The sequence below is a fragment of the Amaranthus tricolor genome, chromosome 15, assembly GCF_026212465.1.
Source record: "Amaranthus tricolor cultivar Red isolate AtriRed21 chromosome 15, ASM2621246v1, whole genome shotgun sequence".
NCBI lineage: Eukaryota > Viridiplantae > Streptophyta > Magnoliopsida > Caryophyllales > Amaranthaceae > Amaranthus > Amaranthus tricolor.
In genome coordinates, this window is record NC_080061.1 from 1,626,750 (window position 1) to 1,647,781 (window position 21,032).

Genomic DNA, 21,032 nt, shown 5'->3' on the forward strand with positions numbered 1-21,032 from the left:
TTAGGATTGATTTTTTTTATTAATATACACATCGGCCATTATATTCATAATCCTACCCGCTGCACATGAATATCATAATACCATATAAGTGATTGACATCATAATACCATATAAGTGATTGTGATTAAGATATACATTTCAACAAATCTTCACCTTCACAAAATACAGTCAATTCCACCAAAACACAACACATCAATTAAACATCTTCCGAAAACCAACTAAATACAAAGGGATGCTACCAAATATTTCCTCCGTTCTGAAATACTTGCTACATTTCGTTTTGGGCACTATTTATCGTTTAACCTTATTTTGTATATTGTGGCTAATATGTAAGTAAAAATATAGTCAAGTGGGATCTTGTTCAAATCGTCTAATCGTATACTTTCATAATATTAACATTTTATAATTTTTAGAAGTGCATAAGTCAACATATAAAATGAACAAAATAACATATTGGATTGCGTAAAAAGTCAAATGTAGCAAGTATAATGGAACGAAGGAAGTACCCTTTTTTGCAAAGATGTATCCATCTCGAAGAGATGCACCTCCTTTAAGGAGAGTTTGAGCCCCACTCAAACCCAATCTGAACCAAAGACGAAAATTTGAAAAAAATAAGAGCATTGAACAAATTCCAAAAATAAGCTCCGTGAAAACTTTATTCCCAAAATAAGCGTCCGTACATTCAAACCTAGGCTTGATATAAGTCGTTGTTACTAACAGCGAAAATAAAAAAAAATTAAATAAAAGCCTAAGTCGCTGTTACTAACAGCGACTTAAAGAGTTAACCAGTCAACTCTTTAATCTCGTAGGTTGGAATGAGCAAGTAACTGAAATAATGAAAAAGACTTAAGTCGCTGTTACTAACAGCGAATTTATTATTATTTTTTTTTTAATTAGTAACAGCGACTCATACCAAGCCTAAGTTTGGATGTACGGACCCTTATTTTGAGAATAAAATTTTTACGGAGTTTATTTTTGGAATAAAGTTGTACAATACTCTTATTTTTTTCACATTTTCACCAAAGACAACCACAATTTTACCCATAAGCCCATTAAATACATGGAAGTAAACATCCAACCCAAGAACACCAAACCACAAACCACAAAATTTTGAAAGCGCAATAACCTCGTATCAATGCTCATCTTATGTCTATGCATAAAGATCGCATCCACCAATAAGAGCATTTTTACTCATGACCTAAAAAAAATCATCTTATTATTTCATAATTTTTTTCTCTCCTAAAGTTCATCCTTCAACCTAATTTAATTAATAATAACCTCTTTTAAAAGGTCATCATCCTCTCTTTCTTACTTTTTTTCCACCCCACTTTAATTTCTCTCCCTTAATTTATCTAACATTTATCATTATTTTTTTATAATAATATTTTCATGTAAAAAGTTAATATAATTTTTTATTTGATCAAAATAGATCTACTATTTTATAATTAAAAAAAATTATTCTTTTAATAAAACTAATATTTTTTAATAAATATAAATGTAGAAATTAATGATAATTAAGGTAAATTTGTTAATTTCAAATAGAAATTACAATGCGCATAAATAAAATAAATACACAAATTAAAAACCTAAATTTTTAAATGATACATTAATTGCGGTTCCCTCCAAACTTTTGAGGAACATAATAAAATGAATTTGGGATATTTTGAGGAATATAGTAAGAAGAATTTGGAATATTTTGAGAAATGAAGGATTAAATGGAGGATTTTGATACTGAATATGAACACTTTGATTGTTAGAAGATTTTTTTTCTTGGTTTTTTTTTTACTTGGATTTCTTTCATAATTTGGGTTATTTAAATCCATATTTTTTGGGATTATTGAAATGATCATTTTGGTATTTTTTAACAAAAAAAAAGTAGGAAAATAAGAAGAAAATATATAAATATAAAATTATGTCAAAAAATTATCAATATGAATCTCATTTTATAGATCTTAAAAAAATATGACCGTTCGTATAATTTTAAAAAAAAAATTAATTAAATTCGAAAAACGGCTATTTTTTGGCAACCAATCAAAAGCAGCCATATGGGTTGGTAGATGACAGGGAGTGCAGGGAGAGCTGCTAGTTTCCATGAACCAATAAGAACGAGACACGTGGCAATTTTTTTGAAAAAAAATTGACCAAAAAGAGATTATCATTATTGATGGTCTAAGCACGTCATTTCATTTTCATCTTTGTGGGATACAAACACACGTTCATGCTCAAGGAATTATGATGACATCAAAGAACAGAGTTTCAAATTATATTTTTATTTTGAAGGGAAACAAAGCCTAGAATTGATATCCACATTACATGACTTTATCCCACCTTCTCAAATGGCTAGCAATTCAATGAAACTAACACTCCGCAAACTCACAACAATGAACAACTTTTCAAAGACTACATTGCACGTACTTATATTATTACTTGTATTAAATCTCTAAGATTATGTAGTATTATTACTTGGAAGCTGGAATTATCTTCGATCCATACAACTCAATTTAGGTTTCAAGATGATAAACATCTATGTATATTGAATAGGGGAGCAATCATGGTTGTTTGGGACAATGTTTAAATCCTTCATTTTTTGCTACAATTTTGGATTTTAATGTACTATTTTTTCTTCTCCTTTATCTTTTGTATAGTTTTTTAAGAAAAATTGAGCTTTAGTCTCTAATTATGTATATCATGAAAAATACACGTTTAGACAAATCTAGTAAAATCTCATAAATATAATTTATTTTTATACTTCTTCCGTTCCATTACACTTGCTACATTTTAATTTTACGCATTTCTATGCGTTATTTTGTTTATTTATATGTTGAATTATACAAATCCAAAAATTATAAAAAGTTTATAATATAAAAGTATACGATTAGACGATTCAAACAAAATCCCACTTGATTATATTTTTAGTTACACATTAATCGTAATATATAAAATAAGCTTTAAACGATAAATAGTATCCATAACCAAAATATAAGAAGTATTTCAAAACATAGTAAGTAGTTCCAAAAATCTTAATTAAATCTCTCTTTAAACTGAGATAATCTAAACTGAAATAAGATTAAAAAACTAAAAAAGTAAGGAAATTAATCCTTTAGCTGTGTACAATCATCCAATTAAGAAATTAAAATATCAGAGTTGGTCGATTTGGAGACCCTCCTTTTTCCATGGTAACGGTGACTCAAACTAGCAAACACCATTAAAGAAAACGAATATGGGCCAAAAGAGTAGTCCGCGAGGCCCGGAGCAGCCTCTGCCTTGGTGCGCAGAGTGCGTTTTGTCTTCCTTTCGCGGCTTACGTAGATGTACACAGCCCGCAAAATGACGATTTCTTTTCACGGAAGGTGTCTTGTAGGACGATTACTTTGTGTTTATTATGTTATAACTTCTTTTTATTGGCATTATTATATAAACTCCCATTTTAGGATTAATGCATGACGATTCACAAATTAAAAGAAATCACAAGAGAGCCATTATAATTTTGTGAGTGTGATTGAAATTCATCTTATAAATTCTTTGCGATCATAGTAAAATTATTTGATCTCAGTGCCAGTGGACATAACTATCACATTAATATTAAACCATATTAAATCTCTTGTGTTATTTTTTCATTGTTTGCATTAAATTTTCTTATTATATATTATTCATCGAGTTTCTTATTATTTATTATTCATTGAATTTATTTCCGCTATCACACAACACCATGTTACAAAACAGAGTTTGTCATTGCTCAGATTATCCGATGCTCTAATTACTTTTTCAATTGAATGATTTTCGTCACGCCTCAAAAGCCATATCTGTACAATCAAACTCATAATGGGTTTCTTTTGTTCAAGAACAATTCCTTAATCGCCACAATTGGACATTTTATAAAATATATAGAATCATCTTGATAGTCAAGCAGATTTCTCAAACAAATCAATTACCCAATTTATCAAACATATATCAATATGACCACAATGTAGCATATAATTTCCCAGAATCACTGATTAAACTTCAAAATTCAAAAGGTACAAATTCTGAAATGAATTGAACAAACATCAATGTAGAATATTGAAAAAGCCTAATTAAATTCCATTTAATATTAACCGTTAACTCAACTATTACAATAGAGATTAAATGTTATGATCTCCGATTTTTCATAAACCCTAATAACATCCACCGAAAACAACAAAACAATCTAGTCCTAATACCAACCTCGATCCAAAAACAAATCTAACCACCAAAACCGTAAAGAGTACGTCCCTGCCTCTTTAGAGCATAAACAACATCCATGGCGGTAACAGTCTTCCTCCTAGCGTGCTCAGTGTACGTAACTGCATCACGAATTACATTCTCCAAAAAAATCTTCAAAACACCACGAGTTTCTTCATAAATCAATCCACTAATCCTCTTAACTCCACCTCTACGAGCCAAACGACGAATTGCTGGCTTTGTGATTCCTTGAATGTTATCCCTCAACACTTTTCTATGCCTCTTGGCTCCTCCCTTCCCTAACCCTTTTCCTCCCTTTCCTCTTCCTGACATTTTTTCTCTCTTTAATTTGAGATTTCTGAGATTGAATTGTTTTATGATTTGATAGAGTTGGAGATGAGAGAGTAGAAAATGGGTTAATATAGTGGGACTGTGGTCGAAATTTTGAGATTTTGTCTTGGAGGGGGAATTACCGCGTTCATGATATCCGTTAGATGAGATTGTATCTGACGGCTTTAAAGACGATCCGTGTGCTTTGCTGCCAGAAGTTGTGGAGCGTGGATTTATTAAATCTAACGACTATTATAGGTTTTGTGTTAAAGTTAAAGACCACTTTTTTTATAAAAAAAAAATGTCTTCATAGGGAAGGATTTGCTTCTTGATTCTTGAATGCGCTAATGTAGTTGGATGTGGGCATGTCACATGTGACCCATGTTTACGGCATGTTTGATAAGTGATAATTTTAGTTAAAAAATTTTTTTGCTACTTTGATGTTCATACTTATCCAACTTCAATCATCTCAATTTCTTCATAAATTTTATTTTAAGGCATTACCATTGGGGGATGCAGGTATTCGGTAGTAATGGAAATTTATAAATAAAAAAAAATTGTGATCAAAATTTCATTATCGTGAGGATGACATGAAACTTTTAATGAAATTTTACACTACAAATCACTTCCATTACTACCATTTGATACCATTAACCAAACTGGTCATTAGTGTAAAAAAACAAATATAACAATTTAATTTCACACATTTTTATTCGTATGAAAAAGTTTCTTCTTGAGACACGCTTTCATAAGTTCAATAGCTCAATGAATATAAACTTATACGCGACTTGTAGATTTGATTAATTGGAGTTGTATTACAAGAAAAGTTCGCATAATTAACCAATATAAGTAAATGTCTTGTAAATTAAATATTAGATTATGTTTAACTAGGTTTCTTATTAGTCAAGTCAAGTAAGAATCTCAAATTAAATATAATGTTGAGTTATATTTTATTAGATAACTGAAATAATAGAGTCCAATTTGGCTCAATAATAAGTTGTGTTTTTAATTTTTTTGCGTTAAAAATGGGATTCTCTTACAGTACTCTTATTTTTTAAAAGCAAAATATGGGTAATACATTATTCAACATGAAAAAATCTCGTGACTTATACGAGTCAACTGCTAAAATTTTCAAACCTTCTTCATTCTACATATTACCTAAGTTAAAGTAGTTTAAGATGGGCACCATTTTTATTAAAAAAAAAAAAGAATAAACAACAAATTAAAGTGCAAACACTAAATGGGAATGAGAAATCCATGATTGATCAAGCCGTTGTAGATTGTTATTCTAGCAAGGTCAATAATCAGCTAAGTGGATTTGGGCTTCATGGAATCTGAGCCCGACCGTTTTGGCCCAATTTTTCAGAGTTCCCATTGTAAACTTCTGATAAGCCCATTGCAGATTTGGCTTTTCTTGCTGCAAGTTGTTCCTTGGTGGACTTGTAATATGTTGCATATAATATTAATTGGACCAATGCAAACAATGATCCCAAACCATTTGGTGCCTGCATTTGAAAACAGAAACCATTTGTCATTATCTTTTGCAAATTCAAAAAATAAGAAAGTAAATTTTAAAGAATATATATATATATATATATATGAGTAATTACCTAAAATAATTCAATTTTTTTATGATTTTTCTACAAAACATTCCAATTATTAATTAACTATGAATTATTCCTATTTTATAGGGTATTTTCCTAGAGTAAACTTAAATACCCGAATGATCAGCTATAGTAGGTAATGTACCAAAAAAGCAAACTGAAAATTAACATTCTTTTCGACATTTATTTTAACTTATCTTTTTTTAAAAAAATAAAACTTGCAATAGCGAGTCATCCGGTTATCTGAGTTTGCTCTGGACAAATACCCCATAAAATTGGGATTATCAATGATTAATCAATAGGAGGGATTAATATAGGAAAATCATAAAAAAGTTGGATTATTATGGACAATTTTTCATATATATATATATATATATATATATAGATATTCACAATTCCGACTACATGAGAAAGAGAAAGAGAGATAGAGGCTTACGGCAATGTAAGGATCCAAGGGAAACAAGGCATAGATTGTCCATGCAATGCCATTAGCAAAGGCAGCCAGTGACAAGGTGAAGGGCATGTACTCCACGCTTTTTGTTGTTATTACCAATTTCTGTTCACAACACACAAAAATCAAAGATACTAATAAGTTAAAGTATGGACTCGATCAAAAAATTAGGCCGATGATTGAAATTACTTGATATATTTTATCTAATTGTCAAGGAATAACCAATTTATCCAAAAGATAAACCTAATGGTTTAGTTGATTCCTAGTATCAAATTAACTAACTGATACTTTTTGTCTAAACGAGATTTGATGAAATTAATCCCCATTCATTTTCTTCTACTATTAATTTCAATAGAACTGTAAAAAAAATTATTTTTTACTTGACAAAATAATTGAATCAACTAACTTGAGAGCTTAATTCTTTTAACATTCGCAACAAATTATTAATATTAAAACTCCTCGTCCTCGTTGTGTTTCACCATTGTAGATGCTCTTAATGTCACATGGTGAATCAAGGTCCAAGCCTAAGTCATCATCCAAGTCATTTGAAAAAGGATTCTAATACTGAATTGGATGCCATTTAATACAAAAGACTAACAGTCGAGTCTCGAGTTGGTTAATCACACATTCACACGTAAAAGATAAGTACTATTTGACCTATAAATAAATTATCAGTATTCTAGATTTGCCACTACGTATTGAATCTTATTAATTTAAATAATTTAAGGGACTAAATGAGAGAAATTAAGGAGGATTAAAATTTAAAGATAGGTTGATGATGTGCAATTACCATAACGGACAATGGAGAAGCATACATGAGGATGTTGCAAATGACACCAATAACACCAACAATGGAAGATCTACGTTTGGTGGTATGAGCAAAAGTGAGGACCAAGGCAGTCATAATTCCAACAACTATAATTTCACCAATTGCAATTAATACAATTTTGATCCTCTTTTTCTTGTCAGAGTAAATCACAAAGAGTATTAAGTAAAGTAGTTCAATGAAGAATCCTGCCCCATTTATTGTCACCACCAAAATGCTATGTGGATGGATGAATGGCATGCCATATACAACCCAAAGCATGCAATTCACGAATGTGGCTAAGTATGGAATTGGTGAGTATTGCTCCACTGTCTTCTTCTTGCATATTCCGATGAACGTCGGCCTAGTAATAACATAATAGAAAGAATCATGATCATCGATACAACACGTCATTATTCAATAATATATAGTCTAGGCAAAGTCAAAAAAATAAAAGATTAGAAATTAGACAATATATAATTGAAAAATATGTGTGCAGATTAAACTAGAAATATAAATCGTAAGAATAAACTGCGAAATTAGCTAGCTAGGTCGCAAAATCAGGCTTCCGTCGACCTCATGTGGCTTTGTCCGGTTTCCCCTGACATGCAACAATCTCAAATGTTGGGTGATTTCCATCTAAATGAGATTTTAAGTATTTAGTTGTATGTTATGCTATATAATAACAATGAGGAATCATAATGATCATACAAAGAAGTATTTATAATGTTTGCTTTGGATCTTAACACTTACATTATTTATCTCAAAACCCTTTTCTATTCGAGGAAGATGTGGTGGTGCAAGGACTTGATTAATACACGATCATTTTGTATTTGACTTTTTAACAAGTTTGTTGTTTGACATGATAGCTGGTCATATAACTAAAATCAATTTTATAGGTATCGTTTTAAGTCAAATGAAAAAATATATAGCTTTTAAGCTAAACTGAAAATTTTTGGGTAGTTTTCTTATTGCCTTTTATTTGATTGTGTTTTCCTAATTAACAACCAAAAATAAATGATTGATTTTCTTATATATTTCTATTATAGTCGACTCTAATACTGCGGGTTGATCAAAAGCCATTTCCCAAACATCAAGCACTACATGATTAATTTTGTTACCTAAGATATTGTACACTTATCTTTTAAAAAATCATCCCAAATCACATGAAAAAAAAAATTTATTTTTGAAAAGTATTCTTTTAATTAAGTGATTAGAAATGATGATTTTATTAAAACTGATTGTGATTATTTACGTAATATAATTTGAGATGGCCGTATTCAAAAAATAAATATAAATATGTTAAGAAAAATTAAAAAACAAATATATTGCTAACATATTAAAAGTTTTCAATTAAAACTCTGATGTTGTTATTTTATTATTGTGTTGTTGTTGCTAATATATTTTTCTGTTTATTTATATATATATGTGCACAGCAACATTTTTTGTTTGGGGACAGCAGAAGATGTTGCTTGTTCTTAATCTTCTACATACACTAAGAAGTAAGTTTTCATTGCTAGAATTCCATTGCGAATAAGGCTAAGCTAACTTACACCGGAGATAAAAACAAGACCAAAGCTGTTATATTTCCTGCATCCCAAAACAAAAACCAATTAATAAACTACAAAGTGTTAGGAAGAAAATTTATAGTGCTTTCTGGATTTATCCTTTTCATTTGTTTTTGTTATACCTTTTCACATAATATGTCAAATTGGCATAAACAAACAAAACGAACGTATCAATTTAGATTGATACGATGAGAAATAACACAAAGATTAAAAAGTGTAAAAGTGAAAAAGAAGAAGATATGCAAGTATAATTTAAAGAAATTGGTAGACACATTAAAAAATAAAAAAGTTACAAAGTAAATAAATGACTCAAAATAGAAATATTGGCAAATTCATAAAAATAAAGAGAGTTATTATTAGACAAAAATAATAGTACTATATTGTAGTTACCGATAATTCCAGCAGCAAAACGAATTGCTCCCGCTGAAACCATGATTACTTGATTTTAAGCAAAATAATTCAAGTATGAAGGTTGTTGTTGCAAAATTAAGAATCAAATTATAGAAAAAAAGAGATTTATATAGTTGGGACGTACAAGAGAATAATTTTGGTACATTAAATAAAACTTTTCCTCATATAATTTGAACACCAAATTCCAAAAAAACTACCAATAAATGGAAAAATAAGAAAGGCAACTAAAATTGTTTGTTGAATTGCATGACATGTATAGAGAATTTATAGGGAGAAATTTTTTTTACAAATGCGTGAAAAATTGTGGCACTTATTTCTAGACGCTTAAATATCAAATGGAGTATATATTATTATCTCTAGCTAGTGGTATATACTCATATCTCATCTCATGTCTCAAATTGTTGTAAAGGCCATACCGATTAGATTCACACTTTAAATTCGTATAAATATGCTCATTAATATTTACACCCTCCATAATATTTTTGCTATATAATCATTTAATTGCATGTATGCCACTTGCCATGCAAGAATGAAATTGACAAAACACTAATGCAAGTGGAGAAGGAGTGTAATGTCATAGTTAGGGTTTGTTATGTATGATTTTTTTTTAGAAAACAAGTTTATACAAAAGAAATTAAGTTTATTCAATTATATGAATTTTTATTATACACTTCTATTTTTATAAAAAGTTAAAATAAATTAAGATAAATTCAGATAGTTAAGGCTAATTAATAGGCTTGATTAAGTTCATATAATAGATGTAAAAATAAACTTACTCATGCTGAGTACGAGATGATCGCAAGCACCTAATTAAATTTAAAGTTGAATATCAAAGGCCAACAAAATCGCTAATAGGTTCATTAAGTTCATATAGGTTCAGTTAATACATTTAAATTTAAAATACAAGGTCTTCAATTTGATTATTACCTTGGTAATTTCTAATAGAAAAAAGGTCAAAGTAAATCAAATTTATAATTGAATTAAAAATATGACAAAATAAAAATAGCTTATCATTTAATTACTCCCATGATATTTTACTATTGAGAAGATAAAAAAAAACTATCAAGTTCATATAATAATTTTTTGAACTATTCTTGTAAGAGATCGTCTTTCAGCGAGATGACCTGAAACAAAGAACTTATATTTTTATAATATATATAAGATGGATTATTTAACCTAAATATAACACGACTCATTCAATAACACCTTCTCTTACAAAAATGTGTGAATTCCTATTTGCTAAATGCTACTATGCGAAATCCCAAAATTTAAAATAGCTCTAAAAGTTGTCGTGAAAATCAGGCAAAGCCCATATTACTTGGATAACATTTGACTCGTAGATAAGTACGCATTTTCTTCCTATTTCCTCTAATTGCACTTGAAAATTTTCGAAAATCATACAACCTCTTGATCATCAGATTTTTTATGTTATGTTATTCCAAATTAGACAAATACTCTCTTTATCCCTCTCAAATACACCGGTTAAATTTTGAGTAAAAATTAGTATAAGAAAATTGTGTTATAGAATAAGATAAAAAAAACAAATAGATGATATGATTGATTGGTTAAGATGAAAAAAAATTATAAATGAGATTAAAAATAATAAAAGTAAAACATTGTAAAAAAAAAAAAACAACAAAATTAGTAGGACTAACTTGAATAAAATTGGTGTAAATTAAAAAAAATGGGGAATAATGAATGATTCATTGATTCCATTACCTTTTATCAAACTAATTCACGAATTTAGTTGATGAAAATCAAAGCTAAGGCTTAGATGGGCCATACTCAACTTATTATGAGCTGAATTTGTTTTGATCACTTTTGATACTAGTCCGTACGTCAGGTATACTTACAAATTAGTTAAAATATACATTACATTTTGTAAAACTTTTCATATTTTGTTAAAATAACTTATAATAGAGACTTAATTGTCACAAATGATCATTAATATGGTATTAATTGTTTTTTTTTTATTTTTGTATAGATTTTGAATCGCAGTCATAAAGTTAATGCCACATATATAATAAGCACAAAGCTTATAATATTTTGTCATTTTGCAAGAGTGTTATAAACATAAAATTTGTCATTTAGCAGCTTTTTAATTACATTGTATGATTGAATTTTTATTAGTTTAATTAAAATTTACATAATAGTTTTTACATAATTTATAATGTTAAAATAAATAATAATTAGATTTTAAACTTAATACAAGTCATCAAGACTATTTGCCAAACCAGCATGGGACAAGCCCATGATCATTAGTGAACTCGTGTGTACATACCCACGTAAAAAAAAAATTAAATACCCACAAATTATGAAGTTAAAAAGTTTCTTTCTAAAATTATATGATAGTAAGAAGAATATGTATTCCATCAAATTTACATATAAATCAGAATCTCACTAATCAAATATTAATAATATAAGACCATATGTGAACATTTCCTATTACCATTCTTTCAAGAGATTTAAATTCGTGATATGATATTCCAATCCATACAAAAACTTTAGACATGAAGCAGCAGGGAAATACTTAATTTACTTCCCTCTGTTGTTCAATATTGCTACATTTCTTTTATGCACGTAATTCAATTCAATGTATATTTCCATATTAAATATTTTTATTTTGTCTAAATAAAAAACTTATAAAAGTTACATGTTAAAAAACCAAGTTTTTAAAAAATTAAAACAAAATCTCATATAACTATGTTATTTTTTATATATGACTCGGAATTATTAAAAGAAGATTAAAAATCAATATTTTTACTATAGAAATATAGCAAGTATTATGGATTATTTCGAAAAAAGTATATAATAACTACATCCAGCGGACTACTATTACAAAATCTAGCCAAAAGGTCACCATTATTTTAGTTGCGCGTCACAACTTTTCCCTTAATCTTTAAAAATTGTTGAATATGGGTAGCAAATTCTATTTATTTTAAATGTTATTTACGGTTTTTAGGGTTGTACATAAAAATTAGCAAATTCTCTTTATCATCAATAATTTTAAATTTTTAAGAGAATCTAATCCAAAAATTGAAAAATAATTAATATTTGTTATAATGATTTTAACTTTTCAAGAAAGAATAAATATTAAAATAAAAAATATAATTAAATGCTCATGTTTGCAATGTAAAAATAATATTAAATTATATAGTTAAATATAAAATTCTTTCCTTATTTGTATTTCTTTGACTTGCAGTCTGCAAATGGAGAGAATATATTCAGATCATTATGAGGTGAAATAAATGATGCATGCTACTCACTGGCCACTCCTACTATAATGTTTTATACTCCAACTCTCCTACATTAAAAAAGGTTGGTAAAGCCTTAATTTAATTTACATTATTGTCAAAAATTAGCATCAAAGATCATAGTGCAATATATACAATTTATAAATCACAACAATTAAATTTAATTTAATTTATTAAAAAAATGAATGATAATGATTGGATTAATTAACGACGACTGTCCGTGCAAGAAGTTAAACTCGTAATATAATATTTATTATAAGGAAACTTTAGACAATGGATGCATGTATTCTACATATTATAATCACTTAGAGATGGAGATATACTTGGTAATTAAACATTGAAGAAGTCACCAAAGTACTAGAAGATTTGCTTACGTAATGGTATATTTTTACTAGCTAAATCCCATTTGGAATTACTCTCATTTGCTTTTTTGGACACTATTCATCTCTTACTCTTAATTTGTATTTTATTATTAATCTACAAGTTAAAATATAGTCATGTTGGATCTTGTTTGATTCGTCTCAATACAAGGATTATTCATATCAACTTTTCATAATTTTTAATAATACACAATTAGAGATATTAAGGACTGAATAAGTGCATTGGATATAGTGCATAAAGTAAATGGGATATTAGTGATGAATTGGAGGGAGTATTATTTAACATTATTTTGAAAAGGATTAGCATTTGCAAAATTCCTTTTTTCAAAATATAGTATCATCAAATATTCAAATTAGAATACAAATCGGACTAGAAATATATTATATATATTGGAAATATTTGATATGTCCTATTATTTAGAAAGACAACTTTTTGTATTTTAAATTAAATTCAATTAGAGATATTTAGAATTAAAATAGTGTATTAACAAATTATGGTGTATAAGGGAGTAATTGATAACAAATACTCCCTTTATTTTTTGAATTTACTATAACATATTTAAAAAGCTTTAACAATACTTTACGTAAAATAGCAAATTTAATGTATGCATGTATAGAAATAAGTGGTGTAAAAGGAAAGCATAAGTTGAATATCAGGTAAATAAGTATAAATAGTGCATCTCTATAAATATAATAATTCTCAATCTCAACACCAGAGCATCAAGAATATAAAGATCCAACTTCCTAAAATTTTCAATTAAAAGAAGTAAACAACCAATGCAATGATAGAATCAAATACCCTTGCAAGATGCAGGCAAATATTAGCTAATAAAATGTCGAGAAGTCTTTGCATATATCTCTCATGTCTCAACACACTGCGACGGCTCAAACATACTCCATCAATTTGCATGCAAAAAGGGTGTATGGATGATTCCTTAGCTTTTAAATGTAGTTTCGTTGGTTTGTAAATCTTTTTATTTTGTTGGGGTTGTAGGAGTCACCCACACGCTACAGGGTTCTTGTGGATCCTATATAATTGATTGATTGATTTGAGCAATGTGAATATAATGTCACAATAAAAAGACCGACAAAACTAGAATCACAAATTCTTGTGAGAAACGATTATATTTAGAGAGTATCTCTATTGAGACGGTTCATATATATTTTTTAAAATATTGTAAATAGGCATTAAGAATGATGTAAGTAGCACTACAAAAAAAAACAAAGTTTGGCGACAAAAAAAAAACTTTTGTCTCTAAGTCTGGCGACAAACTAAGCGACAAAAAGGGATTTTTTATCGCCAACATTGTTATTCAAAATTTTTAATCATTTTATTTTTTAGTAATTGGGCGGGATAAGTTTGATTGAACAGTAAAAACTTTTTTGCGACAAATTCTTTGTCGCCTACTTTGTCTCCATTTTATCTCTCTTAATTTTGGTGACAAACTATGTGACAAAACATTTTGTCACCAAAACTTATTCATTTTCTTTATAAGCTAAGTACTCCATTTGTGCCATATCTCTCTCCATATACTTCCATCTCCCTTCTCTGATACATTTCTTATCCTTCCCTAAAACCCCATAAACTTATCTCTACAAAAAGCTTAATCACTTCATTAATAGAAGCTACTACCCTTCGTTCTCCTTCCTTCGAAAAGAACACTTATTTTCTATGTAGGCATTTTAAGATATTGAAAGTAGGCATTAAGGATATGGTAAGTAAGCATTAAGGATATGGTAAGTAGGCATTAATAATACGATAAATAGGCATTAATCTTTAATGGACTGGACTTGAGATACATCTCTCAAAAAGAGACGGTATCTCAAGAGACTAGTTGAACTAGAATAATATCGATACATAGTAAACCGAACATTTTTATCTATATGTGTATTGAACTAAATTGGTTCTAGTTTGTGGCTAGAGTTCATTTGAAAGAGTCAAAACTTATCATAATCTACAACTAGACAAGAACAAATACAATTAATTTGTACACTAACTAGCAACTTATTGTAATCTAAGAAGTACAAAAGAATATAGACATCTCAGCTTTACAACATTATGGCAACTTGGCAAGTTAATTACATCGTTATCATATTTCTGTTTGAATAATACTTTCTCTGTTTTGAAATATTGGTTAAATTGAGATTTGAGGTTATTGACATTATTTATCATTCAAACTTATTTTACACGTTGTAGCTAATATGTAATAAAAAATATAATCAATTAAAATCTTGTTTAAATAGTCTAATCGCATATTTCATAATTTTAAATTTTTATAATTTTTAAATATGTATAGTTCAATATATAAATTATCAAAATAACACATTAAATTATTTAAAAATTAAAATATAGCAAGTATAATAGAACGGAGGAAGTATAATAATAAATTATGTGAGAAATAGTCAACGCGTTTAGAGCATTTAGGATTTCTCCACCCTTTAATTGAGACTACGTAATTTAAAGTTATTGTTTTATATTCTCAATAACTAAATTATTCTTGTAATAAAATTTGTATCAATTTGTTGAGTAACAAACACAGGAAACGGAAATTCACTTCTTTGTATAGCACATAACATATAAATGGGACATATTCTCTTGGTTGTTTGTGGTTTGTGGTCTTAGAATTAAATCTTCTAAATTTCAAGCCACCATTTTAAAAGATTGGCATAATTTTTATTAGTTTTCACAATCATGATTTTAAACTTTCACAATTATGATAATTAAATTATAATAGCGAAACAGTTTAAAAGTACAATAGTAAACAAACAAAGAAACACATTGAAGAGAATAAAAGTAGTGCAATTAGGATTTATTAAGACAATTTTTATGAGTGTTTCATTTGTCGAAGTTTCACAATTGGAACAAGCTAAATATTTGTCAGGTTGTTAGAGACATGTAGCCTATTTTGAACAACTATTTTAGTTTGTCTGCGGTTGCATCTAGAACAAATTTATAAAATTTAAAAATATTATTTTTTTCAGTAGCACATGATATCGAATGTTAGGCTGGAATTTAAAAAGTCAAATTTAAAAATATTTTGTAAGACAGTTGGAACAATAATTACCTCATAGTACATTGAGATTTGAGACATATTTGTGCTCCCTAAAATTATTGTTCTACCTTCAAGTCATTGTTATGAGTAATCTTTTCTTAGAAAAAACATATAGTAGATGACAACATTTCCAATATGGAATCCTTGCTAATCTTTAACCTAAAAAAGTAAACAAAAAACTTTAGCTAGTGATGTATTTTAGTTAATTTTATTTTGGTTTGTTAAACTTGCCTTTATTTAGAAGTCTCAAAGATGGAAATGTTGGACTTAGTTGTGTCCAATACTCATCTACTACTCTTTATTAGCACGCAATTGAATCAATCAAAGTTTTGATACATAATATAATCTCCAAATCTTTATCCTACCTTTTGTATTTCATATACGTAAAATTTTAAATTCATACAATAAATTTTTCTTATGTGACTCTGCAATTATTTTTATTTAGTTATTTTCATATCATTAGTTCAACAACTTTTGGGCATTTCATTATTATTTTTGTTATATTTTCATGAGTAAAATACTCTAAATGAGCAAACACTAACCAAAATGTTCAATTCATGTATCATCATTTTCATTATTCCTTATGAATGCTGCTTATATGGACTATATAGGGTTTGGGGAGGAAGGAAGATGGCAACGCCCCATGCCTATAAAAGAAGACGCGGTCAAAGAGTCTTTCGACTCAAGATAAATCCTCCGAAAAATAAATATACAAGTAGAACCATTATATGAAAATTTTTAAAATTCGCATTTTATATAAATAGGAACTAAAGAAAGTATTATTTCCAATTAAATTTACTCGAGCCAATCAAATACAAAGAAAATAAGAATTGACATGGAGTAAAAAGCATAGTTGATAAGTAACAACAACAATAATAATTCTAATACAATTACAAAAATCAAAGATTAGAGGCAAAATCGATTTCTTTTGTCTGAGGGGCAATATAGTCATTTTCGGGAAGGTTGTTGACCTTATTGGACTCCCTGGTGACCACAATCACTTCTTTAAGGCCCATCTCAACCTTTTGAACCTCCGCATTTCTTCTTTCTTCAATCTGTTGCTTAGTGGACTTATAATATGCTGCATAGAGAATCAACTGGGCCAGCCCAAAAAAGCTGCCTATTCCATTTGGTGCCTGAATTTCAAAAAAAATAATTTTGTAAGTCCAATTTATTTTTTATATTCACCAAATAATACCAACACCATCTTTATATTTTTTTTAACAATTAAGAATCGCAGAAATATAAAATAACGCAAATACTTAACTAATTTAACTATCATTCTTCTATATTATATGTTACATTATATATTTCCGATAAATCAGACCATGATAGGGGAATGCTTAACCTATATTTCTCTTGATGTAAATTGTAGTTTTTTTTTTAATTTAAGGGAATTATCTAATTAATAAGAATCGAGAATCGATATTAATGATTTTTTAATTTAATTTGGTTGTGGAGCATTACGTAAGAGCAACAATTTTTATTTGACTTTTGTCTTAGGCACTTTTTGTGTGGTGACCATTTTGTTTGTAATCCATCTTTTTGTTAAAAATGTATATAATTTTTTTATTAATTTAATTATAATTGCTCAACTACAAAAGTTGGTCAGATAATTTTTTGTCTTTTAGTCCACGTCAGCGTTTGGGCAGAATTCCATAACATGAAGACTGAAGTAGGCCTTAAAAATTTAAGGTTAGGTAGAGACTCATCCCAAAATTGTGGAAATTATATAAAATAATACGTTTAATGATAATATAACTAAAATAATGAGAATAATAATAATAGACCGCTGCTTTGAGTTTGAAGATGACATTGAGACTCCGTAGCATTCTAGTACTTGCTAGCTAGCCACCACCAATAAGATCTCTCAATATTTTATTTCACAAATTAATCATACACCTAATGGCTAATGTGTGATGTGTCATTTCTCATACTAATAATTGATTTATCCATTTAATCCAAAACTTCATTATATTAAAAAATATAATAAATTTGTAAGAAGGAAGAAGGTTTATATATAAATAATATACTTTAGATTTCAAAATATTTGTAAGAAATTCTTATATATTCTATATATATTAAATGAGGAAATTAAAGTAAATCATGTGAAGGAGTTAGTTGGTGTGAATTGCCAAAATAATCTATGATAGTGAACAAAACTTCCACAAGCTAGGTAATAAATAAGATTTTATAAACTTCAAAGAATTTAATTTCACATATATGCATAATTTCTCAGATTTCTTTTCGCGCTTAATCGAATTTAAAATATATGTGTAATTTTTGAAACTTTTTATTACTCTTAAAAAAAGCAAAATAAGGAATCTCACTAATAAAAAATAATTGGTATACCAATATGAATATGTGCATGAAATTAATCAATTATATATGATGTCACGCATGCATGAAAATGTAAAAGATATAAAAAAATAGAGAATGTACGTACAACAACATAGAGATCAAATGGTCTTATGGCATAAAGTGTCCAAATAACTCCACTAGCAAAGCAAGCCACTGAGACAGCCAACGGCATGTATTCCACACTTTTGGTTTTGATCACTTGCTTCTGCATAATATTAAATGCGCATTTTCACAATCCGAAATACAAATTAAAAAAAAAAAATTTAATTTTGGTTTAGTTGTTAGAAAACAATCAAGCAAAAACAAAATAATTTTTAAGAACTGATTTAAGTGAAGTTATAAATAATATTTTTAAATGAAATTTTTGTTGTTATAAGATTAAAGTCTTGTACATGCTGTTTATAAAATTTTATTTATTTTACTTTTTGGTATTGAAATTTCAATACCTAGTTAAAAAAAATAATTAAATTAAAATATATATTTTATGCATATTAATTTAAAAGAGTCTATATAATTGAACATCTTACTGTTGCTCAACTCTACTCGGAGTGTTAATGTAGTATTTTGCTAACATAAGGAAGCTTAATAATGCTTAATTAAAGACAATGACTAATCATTTAGTAATACCGGATTTTTGTTTTCTTACTTATTTTGATTGTTATTTAAAAATGCCCATTAAAATACACCAAGTGTACTCACTAGCTAGTTATTATTATTTAACATCATGTTATATATCACTTTAATATATATTCTCGTCAAAATAGAATTTTATAAAACAACATATACGAGATTTTAACCTTATAATAACAAAATTTTCCTTTTAAAATATTATTTGTAACTTAATGTAAACAATTTAATAAACAATATATATTTAGTACTAACCATGATAGATAAAGGGGCAGCATACATAAGAACACCACTAACATCGCCAAGTAACCCAAAAATGAGACCTCGTGGTTTGGTGGTGTGGGTGAAGAGAAGCACCAAGCCAAGGGCTAATCCGACAGCGGCAATCTCAGCGACGACAAGGAGAATTAAAGTGATTTTTTTCTTCTTGCCGTCAGAATAAATGATGAATAGTGTCAAATAAATAAACTCAATAATACAGCCACTGGCTGAAATTGTAGAGACCAAAATATTGTTTGGTTGAATAAAGGGTAATCCATAGATAGTCCATAACATGCAGTTTAAGAAGGTCAGCAAGTATGGAGTTGCTGAATATTTTTCTACTGATTTTTTTTTGCATATCCCAAAAAATGTTGGCCTGAAAAAAAAAAGATTTAAATTTAATCAAAATCTCTAAAATAATTAATTAATAGTCAAGGTTTACATCATATGAAAATCAAAAACTGTCAGATTATGGGAGAGTATAATTCTCTGGGTCCCGCAATTGTAAAATGACTACATATTCAACATGCATGAAGCATGTGTACGTGTGATCACTGATTAGTAATACGTGTGAAGAAAATATGTTAAACATAAAACTTAAATAAAAACTTAAGCCTTAAATAAAAGCTTAAGCGGATCCGATATTTCTAGTTGCTATTTTACTTACGCTCTCTTTGCATGAGAGGATCTTTTAGATTATAAGCATATGTAAATACAGAATATAACTCCTTATCAGTGCTGTTTATGATAATTTTTGAATCTTAGGCGAAACATAAAAAAGGTCCTTGTATAAGTGAAGTTTCGGTTATTTTTTTCTGCAACTCTGCATCATATAATTTCTCTGTCTTTTTTTCATTACATTAATGTCAAACAAAATTAAGTATAAATTTAAGATCATATAATGACAAGGTAAATATGCACAAATTAATTTCAAATAATAACGATTAACTCAATTTGAACCCCTTTATAAGTTGGGGCCCTAGGCGATTGCACCTCAAAACTAGCCTTAGAAACGACTTTGCTCCTTATACATGACACTAAATGTTGCACTTGAAAAAACGAGATGTGTGGATATAATTTGAGCTCGCAATCTTTCTCATGTACGTTGACTTCTGAATCAACCGATAATTAGAGCATCATATTATATATGTTATATGCTCTATCAAAAGATGTACAATAAACAAATAAAAAAAGAGAGATCAGATGTACTTACATGGGAGACAAGTAGAGAGATAGAGAAACGATATTCCCTGGAATAAAAGCAAAATGACCTTACGTCAAAATTGATGTATCATAGCATGATGAAAAATTTTAGGAACATAAACGAATCATGTGGTTAAATCACCAACATCAAATTCATGTTTATGTTGATTCATTTTCGTAGTTACAACTACGTACATATTAGTAGTACCTAAAATGCCGACGGTGAAGCGAGCGACTGCCGGAGAAATCATAGTGATTAAAGATGATCAACTAAAAGTGTTAAAAAGAAAAGGGGTGAAATTTAAGAAGTTAGTGTTAAATTTGTGAGCTAAGCTAAAAGAGTTAATTTTATGAGCTAAGGAAAAAGAATGAATAAAAGGAAGAGAAAAATAATACTAAAATTCTAATGTTTTGTGTTACTTGAAAATGTATGAGGAGAGACTATATATAGGGAAATCCTATACGGACAACTTTAGGGTAGAGATATAGAATAACCAATAAGTTTAGAGGGTCCCATTAATATT

At 28.3% G+C, this 21,032-nt stretch overlaps 3 protein-coding genes across 3 annotated transcripts; all 3 read right to left on the minus strand.

The window, feature by feature from the left end:
* Window positions 1-3,911: 3,911 nt before the first annotated feature.
* On the minus strand, window positions 3,912-4,594 carry LOC130800779 (histone H4). Its single transcript, XM_057664444.1, has one exon. The coding sequence runs from the start codon at window positions 4,531-4,533 to the stop codon at window positions 4,222-4,224; it is 312 nt and encodes a 103-aa protein (XP_057520427.1). The 5' UTR covers window positions 4,534-4,594; the 3' UTR covers window positions 3,912-4,221.
* A 925-nt stretch (window positions 4,595-5,519) lies between these two features.
* On the minus strand, window positions 5,520-9,590 carry LOC130800780 (bidirectional sugar transporter SWEET4-like). The gene is made up of 5 exons (XM_057664445.1): window positions 9,349-9,590; window positions 8,944-8,980; window positions 7,376-7,754; window positions 6,571-6,690; window positions 5,520-6,035 (listed from the first exon to the last, which is right to left on the minus strand). Exons 1-5 carry the CDS (start codon window positions 9,389-9,391, stop codon window positions 5,856-5,858), a joined length of 759 nt encoding a protein of 252 aa, XP_057520428.1. The 5' UTR covers window positions 9,392-9,590; the 3' UTR covers window positions 5,520-5,855.
* Window positions 9,591-16,802: 7,212 nt separating this feature from the next.
* Window positions 16,803-20,926, minus strand: LOC130800781 (bidirectional sugar transporter SWEET4-like). The gene is made up of 5 exons (XM_057664446.1): window positions 20,717-20,926; window positions 20,519-20,555; window positions 19,300-19,681; window positions 18,503-18,622; window positions 16,803-17,192 (listed from the first exon to the last, which is right to left on the minus strand). Exons 1-5 carry the CDS (start codon window positions 20,757-20,759, stop codon window positions 16,956-16,958), a joined length of 819 nt encoding a protein of 272 aa, XP_057520429.1. The 5' UTR covers window positions 20,760-20,926; the 3' UTR covers window positions 16,803-16,955.
* Window positions 20,927-21,032: the final 106 nt, after the last annotated feature.

Excerpts from the sequence above, each read along its gene's own strand:
- LOC130800779 (XM_057664444.1), bottom strand. The coding sequence starts at position 4,533 with ATGTCAGGAAGAGGAAAGGGAGGAAAAGGGTTAGGGAAGGGAGGAGCC.
- LOC130800780 (XM_057664445.1), bottom strand. The coding sequence starts at position 9,391 with ATGGTTTCAGCGGGAGCAATTCGTTTTGCTGCTGGAATTATCG. Across the intron at positions 7,755-8,943 it reads GTCTTGTTTTTATCTCCGGT|GCCGACGTTCATCGGAATAT; the intron begins GTAAGTTAGCTT and ends TGTTATTACTAG. Across the intron at positions 6,691-7,375 it reads CTTCTCCATTGTCCGTTATG|AAATTGGTAATAACAACAAA; the intron begins GTAATTGCACAT and ends TGTTGTGAACAG.
- LOC130800781 (XM_057664446.1), bottom strand. The coding sequence starts at position 20,759 with ATGATTTCTCCGGCAGTCGCTCGCTTCACCGTCGGCATTTTAG. Across the intron at positions 20,556-20,716 it reads CTTCACCGTCGGCATTTTAG|GGAATATCGTTTCTCTATCT; the intron begins GTACTACTAATA and ends CTTTTATTCCAG. Across the intron at positions 17,193-18,502 it reads CATTTGATCTCTATGTTGTT|GCACCAAATGGAATAGGCAG; the intron begins GTACGTACATTC and ends TTTGAAATTCAG.